Consider the following 19981-nt stretch of genomic DNA (forward strand, 5'->3'; position numbering starts at 1 on the left):
ACACTAAATATTTTACATACAACTGTTCATTTACACTAAATATTTTACATACAACTGTTCATTTACACTAAATATTTTACATACAACTGTTCATTTACAGTACACATTTTACTTCAGATTGATCTTTCACACTACATACTTTACTTTTGATGGATCATTTTAATATAACATACTTTCAATCTTTAATTGGGACACATTTTTGAATGACAAATTTTATTTGGAACAGATAGGTTGACACTGCACCTTCTTAATTAAAATGGATTATTTACATAATCATTTACACACCAAACATGTACCGTACTTTACTTGAGACAAGTTATTTTCATCACATTCCATTGACGGATAATCAATCTAAATACAAACTGTGTAAAATAAGATATTAAATAAAAATACGCTTGAAATTACATATCATGAAAGTCGTCATTAAAAATCATTTATCCAATAAATTCAATCACATAGTTAGATGATAAAACATGAAAAATGAAGAACAACAGCCGTGAATACAATTTTTTTATTCAAAATCATTCTGCATTTATCAATATTTGTAACTAATGATACATATTACCAGGACAACCGTTAACCATCAATAAACAGTTAACAATAAGGCATGACCATACATCAAAATGCACGACTTCTTAAATATTTAGTTCAAATATTATTTTTTACCATTTAAGTTCCTTGGATATCCTCTTTAAACAGATTTACCATTTTCATAAGAATATCAAAGGTACAAAAAATCAACAGCAATATCAAAGGTAAAAGACATCAAACAATGATTTGTAAGATTAATGTCCCACTAACATGTGACAACAACAGTAAAAGTATCAATATGTTACAATTCATACAAACATCTGCAATGAACAAGCAACCAAGTCAATCTTAATGTAAACTACCGTAAACTACCACAAAACACTTTTCATATCACATGTACACATCCTGTACTGCCAGAAGTCAGAACACTTTTCATATCACATGTACACATCCTGTACTGCCAGAAGTCAGTCAAGTCAAACAAGCATTTCATAAATATGACTTCAGTACATTTTGAGCCGTACTGTTAGAAAACAGGGCTTAATGCATGTGCCTAAAGTGTCATCACAGCTTAGCCTGTGCAATCTGCACAGGCTCATAAGGGTGGACACTTTTCACTTTTATGGTAATGTTCATTAAAACTTATCATACACATATCACAGATATTAACAAGAGCTGTCTCCATAGGATGACATATGCCCCCAATAAACACTTTGATAGAAGTTATTGAAATGCACTTAGTGACCCCGTGACCTAGTTTTTGACGAGGCATGACCCATATTTGAACTTGACCTAGATATTGTCTAGATACAACTACTGACCAAGTTTGGTAAAGATCGGATGAAAACTATTTGAATTAGAGAGCGGACACGAAAAGTGGTTATTGAAATGCACTTAGTGACCCTGTGACCTAGTTTTTGACCCGGCATGACCCATAATCGAACTTGACCTAGATATTGTCTAGATACAACTTCTGACCAAGTTTGGTAACGATCGGATGAAAACTATTGGAATTAGAAAGCAGACATGAAAAGTGGTTATTGAAATGCACTAAGTGACCCCGTGACCTAGTTTTTGACTCGCCATGACCCATATTCGAACTTGACCTAATTATTGTCGAGATACAACTTCTGACCAAGTTTGGTAAAGATCGAATGAAAACTTTTTGAATAAGAGAGCGGACACGAAAAGTGTGAAAAACTGACACACTGACAGACAGACTAACAGACTGACGGACAGTGCGAAAACTATATACCCCCTTTTCTTCGAAAGGGGGCATACAAATTAAAAACAAAACAACATAATTTATGAAACCTCAACAATCTACGCCAAAAAACATCTTTATCTCTTCAAATATTTGTATGTGTTTTTTCATAAGGAAAAGGTATTTTTCCTGTACAATTTTTTTAAAACGACATAAGAAAATGACAATGATAAACATGTTCTCATTTTCTAAAAAAAGTTCCGCATTTTAGAAATTTGAACAATTTTTCGCTAACAACAAGAGCTGTCTCCATCGGAAGACATATGCCCCCGAAAAACGCTTTTTCGAAACCTAAACGCAGATTTCCAAACCTAAATGTGGACCCTGAGTTCAAAGTCAAGGTCAAAAGGGTCAACATTTGTGTGCGTATGGAAAGGCCTTGTGCATAAACACATGCATACCAAATATGAAGGTTACATCTGAAGCGACATAGAAGTTATGAGCATTTTTCAAAACCAAAACGCAAAAGTGTGACGGAAAGACAGACGGACAGACAGATCACTATATGCCCTCCTTTGCCATTTGGGGGTATAAAAAGATGAATAGAAGCATATGTTTGACTGCATCCACTAACTACATATATTACATTATCACATTAATAATTCAAACAGTCAGTCTAACATGCCATGTGTATGGTTTGGAACACAACATGATCAATACATGATATCTGTCACCCCTAGGTGTCCAGTTACATTAACATTGTAAATCTATGTATTTATTAATTTTCGTATGATTTCACACTGCTTACAAAAATTGATTTGATTTGTCCTAATATAAAACAAGTTTAACTTGTTTGTCAAAATAAAATAACCATACAATCAGCAAACAAGTAAACATTGTTGATCCAAACAAAGAACCTCATGGACTTTCTTTGATTAACCACATAAAAAACGTTTCCAGTGTTCTCTTCTTAAACATTTTGACCATGGTTATCAAGCAAGGCATTGAAAATATTACTTTGGACATACACATACCTACACATTGTTATTGTATCACTGTAATCCCTTGATTAAGAATTCCTGTTTTATACTGAGAAATGTACCAATATTTCACTTAAAGGCTTGTGTCCACCACTTCATGTTGCATCAAATCTCACATACAAGATCACATACAGTTTCCACATATATCACTTCCAAGCTATTAATCACAGACTCAACCTGGTCATTCTTCTACAAATATGTTGACAGGGTTTCCTTGGCAACCAGCCCCTGTTCCCCCACAGAGACCCCCTGATTGGCCCCTTCCCATTCAGCCAGCTCCTTATGCCTCGCCCCCGACTCCAGAGTGCACGCTACGACGTCTGGACAAACACCCCAATGGAGGTCAAGGTCGTTCTGCATGTGCTTGCTGATATCAGGCTTGTCTCTGCTGATATCAGGCCTCTCCCTATCACTCTGAGACTGCGAAGTGGTTGGCTTTTTACTGAAAAGTTTCATAAAGCAACCAGACTGATTCACTGTTTTGGATTCGATTCCTTGATCATTGTAGACGGAGGCTTTATATCCTTCTAGATCCAGAGAGCTTTCAATGGGACTCTGATCAGCATCTAGACGGGGATGTGGCAGTAGACCGGGCTCAAAGTGGTGGCTGTTCTGAGGGGTCAGGCTCCTTTTACTCTTGGTTGACATTGATCCAAACCGTGAAGGCCTCCTGATGGACCCAGTGGAATGAGCGCGTCTATGGACAACAGCCTTTGGATAACCTGAGTGGGAACATTTGTATGTGCCAAACTTAGAAATACTGTCACTGTTTTGATCCCCGCTACGATGGGCTGATTCAAGATGATCGTTCACAGGGTCACTATTTTCAAGTGTCACTACAGATTCGTCCTTATGGTCTCTAATATAGGATGTTTTCACGTGCAGAACCATGCCAGGCTCCCTCCCGTCCTCATCTGAGGCATTGTGGGTAATTTCAGCAGTAGTCACGGTCCAGTTACCGGTTAGGTCCATGAAGTTGACTCGTATCATCTCAGAGTCACTTGACGTCGACGATGACTCGAGTTGGTAGGGATTGTGAACCGTTACATCAACTTCCTGTGATGATCCTGTCTGTATCCCTATATGCATGGTGTCTGCATAGAGTTTTAAGGAATCTCTGGGTGCCTGGGCCGTCTTACACAGGTGCTCTGCAACATCAGATTTAAGTTTAAACCTTTTTACTTAAGCTTCATTGCATGGAAACTCTTAGGCAAATTGAAAGTCTCCAGTTCGTTTCCTGGGTAGAACAAGTACTTGGTGTCTTCGATGGATATCGAAAGAAATCTCCCACAGTGGGGATCAAACCCATGACATCCTATTCTCTAGGTGGTTCCCATACCCACTTCACCCTGCCAACCTTAAAGTTTTTATCACATCAAATCAAATTGTTTGGAAAGACTGGTAATAGAGGGTCAACAAGGCAAATTGCAGTATATGAATGACTATCTACTAATTTCAAGATCGAAATGCCAAGCTATTAAACCATTTAACTGACAGTGATGTTATTCATTTAACTGGAAGTCATGTGGCCAAACAATATCCTTTGCTTGACACTTATAATGTTAATTTCAGACTTCATTTGTATTTTGACCTGGCCTACCAGTAAATGAAATTTTAAATTCAATTTCAAAATGAGAAACAGCACACTTTCAAAATGTCAATAGTTGCGGTGAAGGAAAGTTCAATGTTTTGATAAACAAGTTGAATATGATACTTGATTTGTTTATATTCGGATGGGAACGAAATACTGAAAATGATATTTGAATATTCGATTGTCATAATTGGAATATATTTGAATATTCGATTTTTAAACCATACATTAAAATGTCCGAATTTATGACTGTCAGGAGAAACGTACTATTTCATATTGCCACTAATACCACTATAAATCGTATCATATGTGCAGCTTTGAAAAATAAGAGAAATAATTTTAGAAAAAAAAAAAAATTATTATGTTCTCCTTTTTAAATAAATATTGTTTATTTTCATAAGATATAAGATATTTTTAGAAAACACATTATCGTAATTCTTATTTATTTCAATACTTCTAATTTATTCGGATCACTTCCCATTGATAATATTTATGCTTTTGTTTTCGCTATTTTTTCTGGCATTAAGAACCATGATGATTTAATTGGTTAATATTTAAGTAACTAAATTCTGATTAAACAAAGGCTGTTTGTAAAACATGCATGCCCCCCATATGGGCTGTCCGTTGTACTGGCAGCCATTGTGTGAATACGTTTTTTGTCACTGTGACCTTGACCTTTGACCTAGTGACCTGAAAATCAATAGGGGTCATCTGCGAGTCACTATCAATGTACCTATGAAGTGTCATGATCCTAGGCAAAAGCGTTCTTGAGTTATCATCCGAAAATCATTTTACTATTTCTGGTCACTGTGACCTTGACCTTTGACCTTGTGACCTCAAAATCAATAGGGGTCATCTGCGAGTCATGATCAATCTACCTATGAAGTTTCATGATCCTAGGCATATGCGTTCTTGAGTTATCATCCGAAAATCATTTAACTATTTCGGGTCACCGTGACCTTGACCTTTGACCTAGTGACCTGAAAATCAATAGGGGTCATCTGCGAGTCATGATCAATCTACCTATGAAGTTTCATTATCCTAGGCATATGTGTTCTTGAATAATCATCCGAAAATCATTTTACTATTTCGGGTCACCAGTGACCTTGACCTTTGACCTAGTGACCTCAAAATCAATAGGGGTCATCTGCGAGTCACGATCAATCTTCCCATGAAGTTTCATGATCCTAGGCGTATGCGTTCTTGAGTTATCATCCGGAAACCATTGTACTATTTCGGGTCACCGTGACCTTAACCTTTGACCTAGTGACCTCAAAATCAATAGCGGTCATCTGCGAGTCATGATCAATCTACCCATGAAGTTTCATGATCCTAGGCGTATGCGTTCTTGAGTTATTATCCGGAAACCATTTAACTATTTCGGGTCACTGTGACCTTGACCTTTGACCTAGTGACCTCAAAATCAATAGGGGTCATCTGCAAGTCATGATCAATGTACCTATGAAGTTTCATGATCCTAGGCCCAAGCGTTCTTGAGTTATCGTCTGACAACCACCTGGTGGACGGACCGACCGACCGACCGACATGAGCAAAGCAATATACCCCCTCTTCTTCAAAAGGGGGCATAATATGAAGTTTCATGATCCTAGGCATATGGGTTCTTGAGTTATCATCCGAAAATCATTTTACTATTTCGGGTCACCGTGACCTTGACCTTTGACCTAGTGACCTGAAAATCAATAGGGGTCATCTGCGAGTCATGATCAATCTACCTATGAAGTTTCATGATCCTAGGCATATGTGTTCTTGAATAATCATGCGAAAATCATTTTACTATTTTGGGTCACCGTGACCTTGACCTTTGACCTAGTGACCTCAAAATCAATAGGGGTCATCTGCGAGTCATGATCAATCTACCCATGAAGTTTCAAGATCCTAGGCGTATGCATTCTTGAGTTATCATCCGGAAACCATTTTACTATTTAGGGTCACCGTGACCTTGACCTTTGACCTAGTGACCTCAAAATCAATAGGGGTCATCTGCGAGTCATGATCAATCTACCCATGAAGTTTCATGATCCTAGGCGTATGCGTTCTTGAGTTATCATCTGGAAACCATTTTACTATTTCGGGTCACCGTGACCTTGACCTTTGACCTAGTGACCTCAAAATCAATAGGGTTTATCTGCAAGTCATGATCAATGTACCTATGAAGTTTCATGATCCTAGGCCCAAGCGTTCTTGAGTTATCATCTGACAACCACCTGGTGGACGGACGGACGGACCGGACCGACATGAGCAAAGCAATATACCCCCTCTTCTTCGAAGGGGGGCATAATAAACATTGATTTAATATATGGATACATAGCATTCTTGGTGGGACAGACACGCTTTTGGGGTATTTTGCTCGGCGTCCTGATATGAGACAATTTGTCCTGACAATTATAAAACACGACATACGTTCTATAAATTAACAATAAAATTTGCTAATCAAGGTCTGTCTTGGTAAAACTAACTATCACTAATCCCTTTATTGCCCCTTATTACCATCTACTTTTACTACTCGAGTGCATCAGTGTAGTTTTTGACACCTATCTGCAAATTATTTATTTTATCAGGCATTCACATCATGGTGTCTTATGATATGGATTGCTTATTGCTATTGATAGACTGTGTCGCACTGAAAAAAAGCCAGCTGCGGCCCAATCAAGTCCAAAGATACTCTGTATTATACCACTTGAGGTGAAAAGACCTGTCAAAACACAGATTGCATTTATCAAACAAATTGAATGATTATCGAAACACATTGATGTTTCACATAAATTCATTTTCATTTTTGGCTGATTATCAGAAAACAGTTTGTATATATTGCATCAATATAAATTTTAAGTAAATAGGTGATTGGTCCCTCTCCTTATACCCTCCCGTTTGCTAATGATCATCTCGATCGTTCATTGATCATTGATGAAAGCTGTTATCAAAACAATGACTTATACAGGAAAGTCGTCTGCACTAAACCCAAACTGCGACTTTGTACATGTTCTTATAACTTTTTTAGACTAAAATCACTTTGCATACAAATAGAATATTTGAATATGAATTTTGGATTCGAATATTCAGCCGATTTTCGAATATTCAAATATTCGGTCCCATCCCTAGTTTATATCTGCAATAACAGTCTGGGCCCGAATGCTCAAAAGTTTGACGACCAGTTAAGGTAACAATCAGACCCAGATAAAAGTATTTGTAAAAGCAATGTTTTTATAAAACATATGCAAGCAAATTTGTTTACATTACCACACATATTAAATGGTTAATAATTAAAACACATCAATCCCAGGTCCTGTAAGCATAACTGTTAAAAAGTTTGAAGCAAAAGGCCCCATTGTTATTTATTACCATGCAGTCGTCGTGAGGTAAGCTCTACAATGCGGCGGTGTCGTTTCATCCTTTGCCTCCGTTTGTGCCTCTTCTTCAGCTGATATGCCCCCAGGATGGGCAGGGTGATTGGGGCAGTGCCAATGAGGACCCCAGCCAGGGCGACGCCCACTCCCGCCAACATCACACCACCCAGAAGCTTGGCACCTGAACAACATCAAATACATGTTCACTGAATATTCCCTTGGTGTCATGATAGATTGCTGAAAAAAATCACTGTTTCACACAAGGACAGTGGTGTGATATCTTCTCCTTTCTGCTGATGTCTTCCCTTTCAATGCAAAATTTATTAAACAAAAAGAAATTAACTTACCTTGATCTATATACAAATAAAGAGTTTAATAGTGGGGTAAAGGCATTTTCCTTCCCAAAGGTGATTCTAAAATCACACTCCAGTGCAAAAAGATGTTTCAGGAGGACTATTTTTAACATTGCTCATTGAATAAATCAGAAGGTTTCCTTAAAGCTTACAATGTTAGACTCATATTACTTACCAAACACAGAGCCCCTAACAAGCCTGCGCACCACTGGTCGCTCTGGGATGTAGTTGTACTTGCAACCTAACGGACTGTACCGACTCAGGTGATTGCCAAAGAACTTCACACTCAAGTATCGCTCCCCACACTTGTAGCAAAAGCTCGTCTTACACTTGGAGCATGTCATGTGATCACATCCGCATTTACGCTCAATAAATATCTTACATCCTGGACACCTTTGTGCGTTGTTCTGGCCATAATGCTTTTCTTGCGCCCATTTTTTCACCATTTTGTCGCCTTTCACAAAATCTCTGCATTTGACACCACTGTGATACGGTGCTTGGCACTCAAAACACCATATTAGCTTGCAGTTCTCTTCAGTACATTCCACGGGCATGCCATATTTGTTCTTGGCAAGTGCCTCCTCATCTTTCAACTTGTAAATCTGACAGCACCTTGGGCATGTCTTTACCTTTGGATCTTTATTCGCATCAACAAGGAACCTGTAGTACTTTTCCTTGACTGGGACACTGACCCTAGCTAGAATCTCGTCCCGGTCCATAATGATGTCACACGTGTCACTCATGCAGCTTATCTTGAGCTGTCCCTCGCTGATTTGAGTCGTCAAGAACTGCTCAATGCATTCATCACACACAGCAAAACTACAGCACTTGCGTTTGTACAGGTTTGTTACCTCAAGGCACACACAGCATTCTCTGACTTCTGCATCACCATGACTGAAGGCTTCCAGATGATTGCGTAGACGTAACTTCTCAAATTTATTGACTAAGGACGATAACCGTTCCATTCCCCAGTCATCCTGATCACTGTCATCTTCATCCCAGCCATTCATCTCATTATTCTCTTCACTATCCGTATTTTCATTATCTCCGGACCCACCAGCAGCTCCGGCCATACCAGTCCAGTCAATCTCTTCTAATTCAGTCTGATCCAGATAATGTGCATAAAGATACTGTCGTAACAAGGGATCAGACTTGAGATAGTCTGCATTGTGTAAGAGGGATGGATGAATATCTCTCAAAATATCATCGTGAGTTCTTGTCTTCATCTGTTGAAGACTTCTTACTTCATCTGATGTTGACGGCTGGTTGTTCTTGTCATCTTGAGGAGGTTCTTGAGGATGCAAGCTGTTTTTCCTCCGTTCTGAATCAGACCTGAGAGGCAGAGGTGCTGGAGCAGGTGGTGACGATGGACGGCTGCTCTTCCTTCGCACTGTACACTGACCAGCATGTCGGTTGCTGTGACAATTTCTGGCACTGGGAAGCAATGGTGGTGGTGGTGGCGGATGTGGTGGTGGAAGAGGTGGTGGAAGTCCTTTCATTTTGAATTTTTAATTTAATTGTACAGTTTTTCAGGAAGTTAATGTTGTATATTAAAATATATTGTATATTTGTATTGACCACGCAGACTCCATATACTCATCCAAACAAATTGTTCATGTAGCTTTAAAGATTCTGAAAATAAGAAAACACCAAGTACATGTAGATGAGTCCTTGTTATTTGGTCATAAGACAAACTAGAAATGGCGCAGCCGTGGCCGACGCATATCCCCAAGCCGCAGCTTTTGACCCAGGGGTCATATCAAAAATTCTAAATAGTGCACTGTCCCACATACAGGGCTTGACACTAACGGTGGTCCGATGACCCGGGGTCAGTAATAAAATAGGGAGGACCAGTGAAACTAGAAATTGGTTGATCCGTCGGACCAGTTAAAAATCCTGGCCAGCTTATTGTGAAATACTGGTGGAAAGCCGTTTTAATCAATAAAACAACTTATATGTTCATAATAGACTGATAATTTTATCATTATTTTATGGGCAGACTCGAGACCGGGATAAAAATAGCAACATATTGGAAATTCCAATTTTTCTAGATGCCCGGATAACAAAAACCTGTTGTTGGATCAAAAAATCGATTTGCGTTCCACAAATGTCTCTGGACTTTGCCGTGATCGATACACAAATTAACATAACATTCAAAGCCTTTGGATCGAGAAATGAACAAAATGGTATTTATTATTTTGAAAAAGCAGCAATAATCAGCATTTTATTGATCTTAGTACCATCAGAAGATACTTTATTTACCGTGCGAATTTACACTGGAGGGCGCCAAATAATGTTTTAATATTGCCGGAGAGTAAACGTGCGTATTTTCAAGATTACAAGTTATCGCAATGTGGAATTTCATTCGGGGGTTGGTTAAACCTCCGCCTAAAAAACCTAAAACTAATGAAGAGAAGCTTGAAATTTAGGTAAAATAACATACAAAAAATTGTCGGCCCAGTTTATATCTTGCAGGACCAGTAATTTCTGAAAGCTGGTGGTCCTTTGGGACAGTAGGTAAAAAAGTTAGTGTCAAGCCCTGACATATGCTAATAGCTACTGTGTGTTTAAGTTTCAATGAAGGTTCTAGTGCTAATACTAAGTGTAGGAGGAGATAGTGGCCAGGACGGACGGACGAACAGTCGGCGGAAATAACCACATAATACCCCCGCTCCAATTCGGAGTGTGGGGAAAATAATGAGCAATCTATAAGAAATGACTGTTTGACAAACATAATATGAATGACAATGAAGTGCTTTTCATTTGAGAACACACATTAACAAGGTTAAATAAGTTAACATCTTTAAAATTGAAAATGATAGTTTCAAAGACACTCTACTACCTTTAGTATTCTACAGCTCAGACCATCAACATTTGTAAAACAATCTACTTATATTCCAACAAACTGAATTCTGTGTATTTTGTTTCTGCCACAAGTTCTTTTATTTACATCGTCGATCTAAAAATAGAAATGTTTGTTTCCTGTCTAGTATAGATACATCAAATGCAATCGCTATTTTTAGAATCTGCGTCATAATAAACCAACTAAGAACATCAAACATGTACAGTTAGTGTTACTTCAAGTCTGAATATAATACCTGAATAACTTAAAGTGTGCTGTCATTCTACACCAACTCATTTGCGTGACATTTTTTTCATGTTTTGATTTTTGTTTGTGTTCTTCGCCAGGAAGTCATGCGTTTTGTCACACAGAGAGGCAGACAAAATAACCAAAACTGTCCTAAAGATTTTATTTACATGGCCGAAATTTGTCCATGTTTAGGATAATAAAATGACCAATTTATCAACATGATTTATTCGCCTGAAATAACAATAAAATTAAACGATATTTAAACGTTTTCGTTGATTTGTTATGTCAGCGTTTTATATTTTAAGTTTACCATTTTGCTTTCCGTTGTTTTTGTTACTTTGAGTCGATTTCACGAGCGACTTGCAAATCTCTTCCGCTTCCGAGCAATTAACCGGTTGACACAACTATTTGATTTGTAAATAAAATAATGTCTAAGTTTCATTATCCAGATGTTAGGCGTGATGCCACATTATTCGACGAATATCACGGAGTTAAGGTGAGTTCTTGGTGATAATGGCTATGGCTATTTATTGTAAATATTCATGTTTAGTTTATGTACTTTATATTCGGATAGCTTATCAATTCGTACTAATGAGATGGTAGATAGATTTCTATACATTTTCATACCTCTGTGTATTGTTACCGAAAAAACAGAAAATAGAAATGTTAAGATAATGATGTAACACGTGGTCGTTTCGTGCCACTACCATTTGGTGCCACTTATATTTGTATAAGGAGGGATCGGAAGTTTGTTCCCACTGGTAATATATAGCTTGATAGGTGAGAACAATACTGTATAGGTTTGAATTATAACAGGATGTATATTAATTGAGGCATGGAAGGCCTTACGCCAGATTTTAACAGAAGCGACACTGAAAGGCTGTAGGGCTGTCACGATACGCCGTGAGCGTACCCCGGTATATCGTGGTACGGCAACGCTGTATCGCGGTACGTACCGCGATATTTTACAGAATATGTATCTGTAAAAAAAAAAGTTTACAAACTTTATTAAACTCAATAATCAGAAAACACTGGTATCATAGTATGACTAGAAACTGTAAAAGACACTGTAATAAACTTGATAGAAGTAGTCATTGTTATTGTTAATGTTATTCGCGTCTTTTTCTAAAATGTCCGCCATGTTGTTTACAATAGCTGTGACTACGACCTGTGTAATTCGAACGCTTCAAGGGCATGTTTAAAACGCGGAGTCAGCAGGCCCAGTATTGAAAATCCGTAGCGTTCTGACTCTTCCTCGACTTATTCATAATCTTAAGATAACATAATTTGGAAGTGCCATGCTTTGAATGATCGATATTCTAAAGAAAGAAAATAAGAAATAGAGTAAACCTCTTTTGGATAATTATGAGCTTATTTGCAAACGAAATCTAACCCAAATTCCAAAAAAGGTACGGACCTATACATCGCCGTATTTTAAACGTGAAAGTTAAACATCTACCAGTGGAAGCGCTTGCTTGACCTGGATATTAACGGATTATTTATTTAGCCCTTTTGAATCGCTCTACAGTTTTCAAAACGATATCTATATCAAAATAATTACGTAATGTATTTATATATGTGCTAATATAATTATATTAAAAAACCGGTGCGGCAATGCCGTACCGCGGTGCGATTTTTTTCACGACATGCACCGCGATATACCGGTATACCGGTGAATCGTGACAGCCCTAAAAGGCTGTGTAGTCCACTGAAACCAGCACGTTTATCTGAAGGCGCTGATCGAGGGCTTCGTAACGGCATATGTCCTGATGTCCTTGCCAAATTTGCCATTTGAACACATTGGTCTGGCCTTCAAACAGTTGAGGTTGCAGGCTGAAGATACAGCGCCCTCACACTACTTTGGGGGAAGGGGTACGCAGCCCTAGGGAGGGGGAATTTCTTGTAAATGGGGGAATTTTTATTTAAAAAAAGGGTGTTTAACTGTTATATACATATATTTCTATATGTGACTGTCTATAGGACAGAAAGGTGGACTTTTACTCAATCTATTGACTATATAACAGTAATCTAATTTAAATGTGTGTCGGTAGGTAGGCTTTTTTTCTTACCACAACACTTAATCAGCAGTGTGAAATGCATGATGACATAGTACTAACTTTCAGATATATCTCTTAATAAAAAAATGTCTGATCCAGTATGTCTTTCTCTGTAAACTATTGCACAAATAAATATTATTTTAAAACTAAAGACTGCATTTTGAATAAAGCATTTATTGACTAGAATAAATGTAAAGGAAACAAAACATTAACAAAGATAGCAGTTCTGAACGATTCAGATGCTTTCCGCAGTTGCGTAAATTTCGGACATAAAATTTGGACGCGGAATTTGTAACAGAAAAAACTTTTGTCTTTATCTGTAAATTACTGTACAAATAAATATTCTTTGAAAACTGAAGACTGCATTTTGAATAAAGCATTTATTGATTAGAACTAAATGTCAATGAAACAAAAAATTATCAGAAATAACAGTTCTTAACGATCCAGACGCTTTCCGCACGTTGCGTAAAATTCGGACATTAAATTCGGATGCGGATTTTATAACAGAAAAAAACTGTTGAGTCGGCGGATAAAAAACAGGGTCGTCGGGTAACCGGAAACAAGACTTCTTTTTCACTAGGACTATATTGGACAAAGCGATATAAAGGCCCGTGATATATTGGAGTCAATTTTCAAATATAAATCAGCCTTTTTTTGTTGTTGATTTTTTTAATGAATTATCTGAGGGAAAAAATCAGTTTTAGGGGGAAATAAAAAAAACTCTTCAGGTGGAGGACTGCAGCCGAAATTCGGCGACAGATTTGATAGATTGAGGGCCCTGAGAGATATGTATATTTTGTTTATTATAATATTGGTAGAAAAATTATCTTATTTTACTCGGATATACAGTACACTCCACGCGTTTTCCCCAAAAAACGCGGTCACGCCGCGTTTTTATTCCTGCTAGCGAGTATTTACGCGGAGTTGAAAGCGAGGTAAAACGCGGCGTTCCGCCTTGTTCTCTTTACCCACGGCGTGCAGGGCTTAACACTAAGGCACGTCCGAACGACATTCACTGCCTGTACTTAGGTCCGGGCTAGCCAATGTCCCAGGAACATGCCCGACCGGTCGTGTGTATTTTGGGCGGGATTATGTGTTTTATATCAATAAACTGTGTTTTAAATAAGCTTTTCAAAGATGCAGAAATCTTAATACAGTATGATCAGATGACAATTAAATCCCAGAGTGCAGTTGGAGACAACAAACGGATCGTATCTCAAAATATATTTGGAACCCCCTGATTGCAATCAAAAAGAGGTCGACAATTCAGAAAATCCCCTGCGTTTTTTCAGGTAAAAAACGTCAGTACCTATTTTTAAACAGAATTCCGCTAGATACGGTTTTTGATTGGTTTCCTTGAAGTGACGTGTTTTCTTCATAAAAATACGTTTAAAACTAAAAGCTGGGATCCCCCAGGATCGTCCGGGATCAATGAAGGTATAAAACTCGACATTAACACAAAGTTACTATAAAATTATTAGTTATTTACCAATTTTAAATAATTTTAATTTGTTTGATCGATTAGAAGTGTTTTAACAATCTGTTTTACGCAATTCAATTAGCAAAACTAATATTAATGGTTGATCCCAGCTTTAAGTAGAGAGTTAACCCTGTACAATTGTTACGACTACCGTGACATGTTATTTTGCGACACCTAAGATTCACTTACCATTTGTCGTCAGACGGCAAGCATGGCAATCTATGTAAAAAAGGTTTTAACATTCATGTCGTTGTTTAAGTTTGCCTTTACGGGTGGGGATGGGGGTTCCTCAGATAAGAAAAGAAAAGGGAAGGAGGAAAGTAATAGAAAGTATGAGGGAAAAAAAAACAAGGAAATTTCTCCCGAAATGGCGTGAAGATTACAAAAAGATGTCTTAAGTAGATGAATATTGAATTTATTAGCATTAGTAAGGCAAGCTAATGAGAATGATTGAATCATAATTGAGCATCTCCACGCACAAGAAAATACAAGTTGAATGATAAATATAAAGGTTTTGATAATATTTGGGATCAGGGCACATGAAATATTGGTCAGGGCTAGTAGGTTCTGCATTTACTAGCCCGAATGGGCGAGTTGAAAAAAAAGTTAGTGTTAAGCCCTGGGCATGTATAACTCTAGCCTAGTCCATAAATGCAGACAATTTCCGTTCTTATCAGCGACCGCCGCGCAACACCCCGTTAGCAGTGTGCTACTTGGCATGACAAAAAATAAAAATATTGTCATTAAAAATTGTTTAAATACTGTGGCTTATAAAAATAAAGATAATTGTATAAACAATTCATATATGTTTTTATTCACAGGTACGTCGACAATATGAATGAATATACAACACGTAAAGCGTTTTGACCAATTAATATTTTATTCATAACAGATATAACACCAGAATAAATGTTCCGTTTAATTTCCATTTGAGAATAATTGTTTGTAATCCGAAACAGGCTTCCGATTTTTTATGTTAACACGGCGTTTACAAATGCTTCCAATATACAGTCATCATGTATATTTCCCGACAAAAGCGCGCAAAAAATATGCTACAATGTACAAGTTCAAGGTTTATGCGTGAAAAGCGTGGAAAGTGTGTGTGTATTGATTTTTTGATACAACTTTGTAGTGCAGAGAACACTGAATTCTGTTGATTTCGGTTAAAAGTTTCTTTGGTATTTTTTAACACAATTATATCGCGAATAATTTTATATTTCCTCCAAATTAATTTCAATTCAAATATCTTAATCGTTACGGTATTTTAGTATAGTAATTATTGAAACAGTTATTGTACTGTATACTTATTAAAGAGAACATCTGGACGGAACTGGATAAAGTGTTTGGCGTTATGTGTTGTTTTAACAAAAGGAATTAACATGTGTAAATTTCACTCTGCCGATTTGGTCCATAATTACTGGTAAACATTGTTTTGAATGTCGACGCAACTAGAACACAACTGTGAATATTTAATGCAACTCTCAACTCAATAGTTACCACCTTCTTTTAGCAATCAATGGAATAACTACCTACGAAGAAAAAATAAATGCTTTAGTGAGCAGTGAATTGACTTTGTTCCGACAATTAAAACCATTCCTTATGCATTCGTTGAACGTGTTTACTTTAGTAAGTTATGCATTCAGACAGGAAGCGGCTTTCCTTTGCTAACGTCAAACTGTCAATTCACACAGATTTCCGAGACTTTTAATAGGGTCCTCGGTCATTGTTTCCATGTTCAATATAGAAAAAGCACCTGCTAACATAAAAACTTTGGATTAAATTATCAAAATAAAAACAATGTTGCAAACTGTGATTATATTAATTGGTAAGTATCAGTTTAAAGACTACGTTTTGTTTGTCGTAAATCAGCAAGTTTTCTATACAACTTCTACAACCACGTGGAGATCGATCTATCTTGGTTGTTTTTTTTTAATGGTATATTACATTTGTATATGTATATAAATTAGTGTTTTTCCCAGGCCATTTTAGCGTGGCGAAAAGCCACGCCGCCCTCCCAGATCGCCACGCTGCCCTTTTCAAAGGCAAATTTCGCCATGCGCCCTTCTTTTCAAAGGCAAATTTCGCCACGCGCCCTTATCGATAACATCTTTATTGCCTTACGATCTAACTTGGTCCACAAAATCAGCGTCCTTGATTGTCTGTGACGCTCCGACTGTGCTTGATTTACTCGAGAGACGTCAACGTCTAATCAACTATATTTTAGCAGATTTAATCTATTACAGTGCTCGATTTTTAGGTAGACTGCTCCAAAGCTGTGAATTAGTCATGCGTGAATAACCATTTGTCAGTATCAATCGATAATGCCAGAGGCTATGTTATACCAAGCGCACTTTTCGGTCGACAATGTGTCCTCCTCCACAATAAAATCATTACTTCGGAGACTTTTGATGAAAAACTCGATGTTATTCTCGTGGCAATTGTGCATTGCATGCATTCTTCAGTTATATCAAAACATATATTTTTACGCATAATTACATTTAAAAACACAAACAAATTTATTATTTATCGCTTTCGTCCTTAAGATAATTAGATCTAGTTATTGAAAAAATTACTGAGACGTATACTAATTTAACTAAAATGCGAATCGCGTATACGATTTAACGTTGCTATGCGCAACTGTCTCTTGCATCATTTGACATTTGAACAACATGGCGGACTATACAGAATTAAATTGCGACTCGCCAAAAATGGCAAATAACGTCGTAAACGATCGAATTAACGATGGAGATTATACATTAAGAAGGAATTAATGAAATGTCTGTAATAATCAACGATGCATGAACATGTTTTAGATAGCAACAACATTATTTATTTATTTGTAATCTACTTGGTGGATGTATGTCACGGAACCGAGTGTTTGCATATTGTTAGCGATCAATTTACTCGCAATGTTATTTTAAACATCTGGCAAGATTATTGTTAGAAAATGGGATAAGACAAACATGGTTTCATTTATATGTTAGTGGATCTGTGTATAATCAGATTCATATGCATATATTGCTTTATTATGTTTGTCGTGCTGTACAGTTTATTGAAACAGCATGGAACTTAAATGTACATTGCAAGGTAAATATATTAATATAAATCATAGTAAGTTAAATACATCAATTAATTAATGTGCTTGTTTATATGTTATTTTTTCGACAACTGCTTCAGATGCGATTACATGTTGCCCCGTAATTCAGGTATTCAGGGAACATTTTTGCCCTTTTTTGCCTAAACTGCGCGCTAAAATGCCCTTTTTGAAAGTAATGCGCCATGCCCCTTTGCCCTCCTGGGAAAAACACTATAAATAAATATATATATGTACTTGTAATAAATGTAATTTTATTTGAAAATCAGGAAGTCAAACAAAATTAAATTGATCGTTATCTCATAAAACACGGAGTTTCCCCGCGTTGCCAACGCCTGAGGGCCTCTGCGTCGGCTTATAAATTTTGCCGATTGTTCAACGCTGCGTATCGCGAAATTTTCTTTATCTCCCTCGGCGTTACTGCACGCAGCGTATGGAGGGAAATTGGGGAAAACGCATGGAGTGTACTGTACATGCTTAAAAACAGCATAATACTTGAAGACAAATATGTTACAGGATGTACCAAATTTGCACTAGCTAATAAGAAGAAATGGTCCTTATAAGTCAGAGGTCCTTTTCTGAATGTTGTGCTCTATGTGTTAATTCAGGGGTTTTCATGCTTGTCCCTCTGTAAGTGTTACACTGTGAGGCAGATACAGTGGACCTGATGGTCCGCCTAATTGTCAGAGCAATGCCCTGACTCGAGTGCATTGGAGGAATTTCAAAGAAGTGCACGGCATAATCTTTGACATATGGGACAAATATGAAGACAACAAGATGTGCATCTCTTACTGTGGGCATGTAGCCACATCACAGGCCTGGGACCAAACAAAACTCACGACAAGATCCATGATGAAGAAGAATTCTGAAATAAAATGTAGTGTAATACATCTACTATGTGTATAGTATGCTGTTTTATTTTTGTAGATATTTGTGTACTTGTGTATATGTGTATTGAAAAATGTTTTAAAATATTTATGTATTCATTATTGATATTGTTAATGCATTACATGTATTAAGAAAAGGAAAATAAATCTTAAAATGAAATATATTTTGTGACTTTTCTATTGTTCCTTGTATGTAAATATTGTAAACTTATTGAAAAATGTTTTAATATATTTATGTATTCACTATCAATATTGTTAATGTTTTATATGAAAAATGTAAAATAAATCTTAAACTGAAATATAATTTGTTAATGTATTATATTTAAACATAAATCTTTAAATTGCTTGAATTGCATGTAAAAAAAATACATTAAGCATGAATTAATAATCTTGAAATAAGTCAATTTTGTTTTTACATTGCACAGAGGTGACAATCAAAGATGCCAAAGATTCTGGTTATGATTCACACCATTAGGGTATCATTCACACGTATCCGACTATATATTACCAGGGGGACTAAACGTTGAACCCTTTTCAATACAAATATCATCGGCATTAACTGGTAGTGGAGGGAAACGTCCATAAACCTGACATAACAATCTGTGCTGTGTAGGTTGCAGATCCGTATAAATGGTTGGAAGATCCTGACACTGCAGAGACACAGGCATTTGTTGAGGCTCAGAACAATGTGTCCCGTCCATACATAGAGGCATGTCCTTTGCAATCTAAACTCCAAGAGAGGTGAGCATGTGTGTGGTGAATCATAAATTATAGTACTTATAAAATTGGTTACTAAGGCAGGGTTCCTGCTTGCTATAAAAAACTTGTTACTGATTTTTTTTTTTTAATATTTTTTTTATACCACACTTATATAGCGCCCTTTTCATACTCGAGATGTGCGTTCAAAGGCGCTTTACTTTTTTTCCCTGATCACCGGGTCATAAGTCGTCAGTTAACAACTTGGCGCAGTATGCAGCCACGGCACATTGGCTTATTTCCCTCACAGGTACCCATTTATACACCTGGGTTGAGAGGAGCAGATGTGGGATAAATTTCTTGCTCAAGGAAATTCCAGTGGTCAGGGCGGGATTCGAACGCGGGATCTCTCGATCCCTAAGCCAGCGTCCTACCATTAGACCACTGCTCCCAATTTTGCCACTTTAACAAAGTGTTGATCATTATTCATATTGGACACAATTCAATTTCTAGCATTGCCTCTTGTTTTGAAAAATTGAAACAAATTACTGTCACTTTTATAAAAGGTAGCAAGAGCCCTGTGAGGAAAATT

General features: G+C 37.1%; 2 protein-coding genes across 3 annotated transcripts in view; one reads left to right on the forward strand and one right to left on the reverse strand.

The window, feature by feature from the left end:
• Positions 1 to 1855: 1855 nt before the first annotated feature.
• Positions 1856 to 11471, reverse strand: LOC127864597 (uncharacterized). Of its 2 annotated transcripts, none has more exons than XM_052404356.1 (4): positions 11183 to 11471; positions 8260 to 9716; positions 7727 to 7912; positions 1856 to 3923 (listed from the first exon to the last, which is right to left on the reverse strand). In XM_052404356.1, exons 2-4 carry the CDS (start codon positions 9581 to 9583, stop codon positions 2965 to 2967), a joined length of 2469 nt encoding a protein of 822 aa, XP_052260316.1. In that variant the 5' UTR covers positions 9584 to 9716; positions 11183 to 11471; the 3' UTR covers positions 1856 to 2964. The 2 variants fall into 2 exon arrangements, with proteins under 2 accessions (XP_052260316.1, XP_052260317.1); XM_052404357.1 differs by lacking the exon at positions 11183 to 11471 and adding an exon at positions 10927 to 11067.
• Positions 11472 to 11503: 32 nt separating this feature from the next.
• The window catches only part of LOC127864598 (prolyl endopeptidase-like), a 48594-nt gene continuing 40116 nt past the window's right edge, over positions 11504 to 19981 (forward strand). The window contains exons 1-2 of the mRNA XM_052404358.1: positions 11504 to 11671; positions 19307 to 19434. Coding sequence (XP_052260318.1) covers positions 11603 to 11671; positions 19307 to 19434 — 197 coding nt within the window. The 5' untranslated portion in view covers positions 11504 to 11602. The remainder of the gene's footprint in view (positions 11672 to 19306; positions 19435 to 19981) is intronic.

The sequence above is a fragment of the Dreissena polymorpha genome, chromosome 1 (genome assembly GCF_020536995.1).
Source record: "Dreissena polymorpha isolate Duluth1 chromosome 1, UMN_Dpol_1.0, whole genome shotgun sequence".
Lineage (NCBI taxonomy): Eukaryota > Metazoa > Mollusca > Bivalvia > Myida > Dreissenidae > Dreissena > Dreissena polymorpha.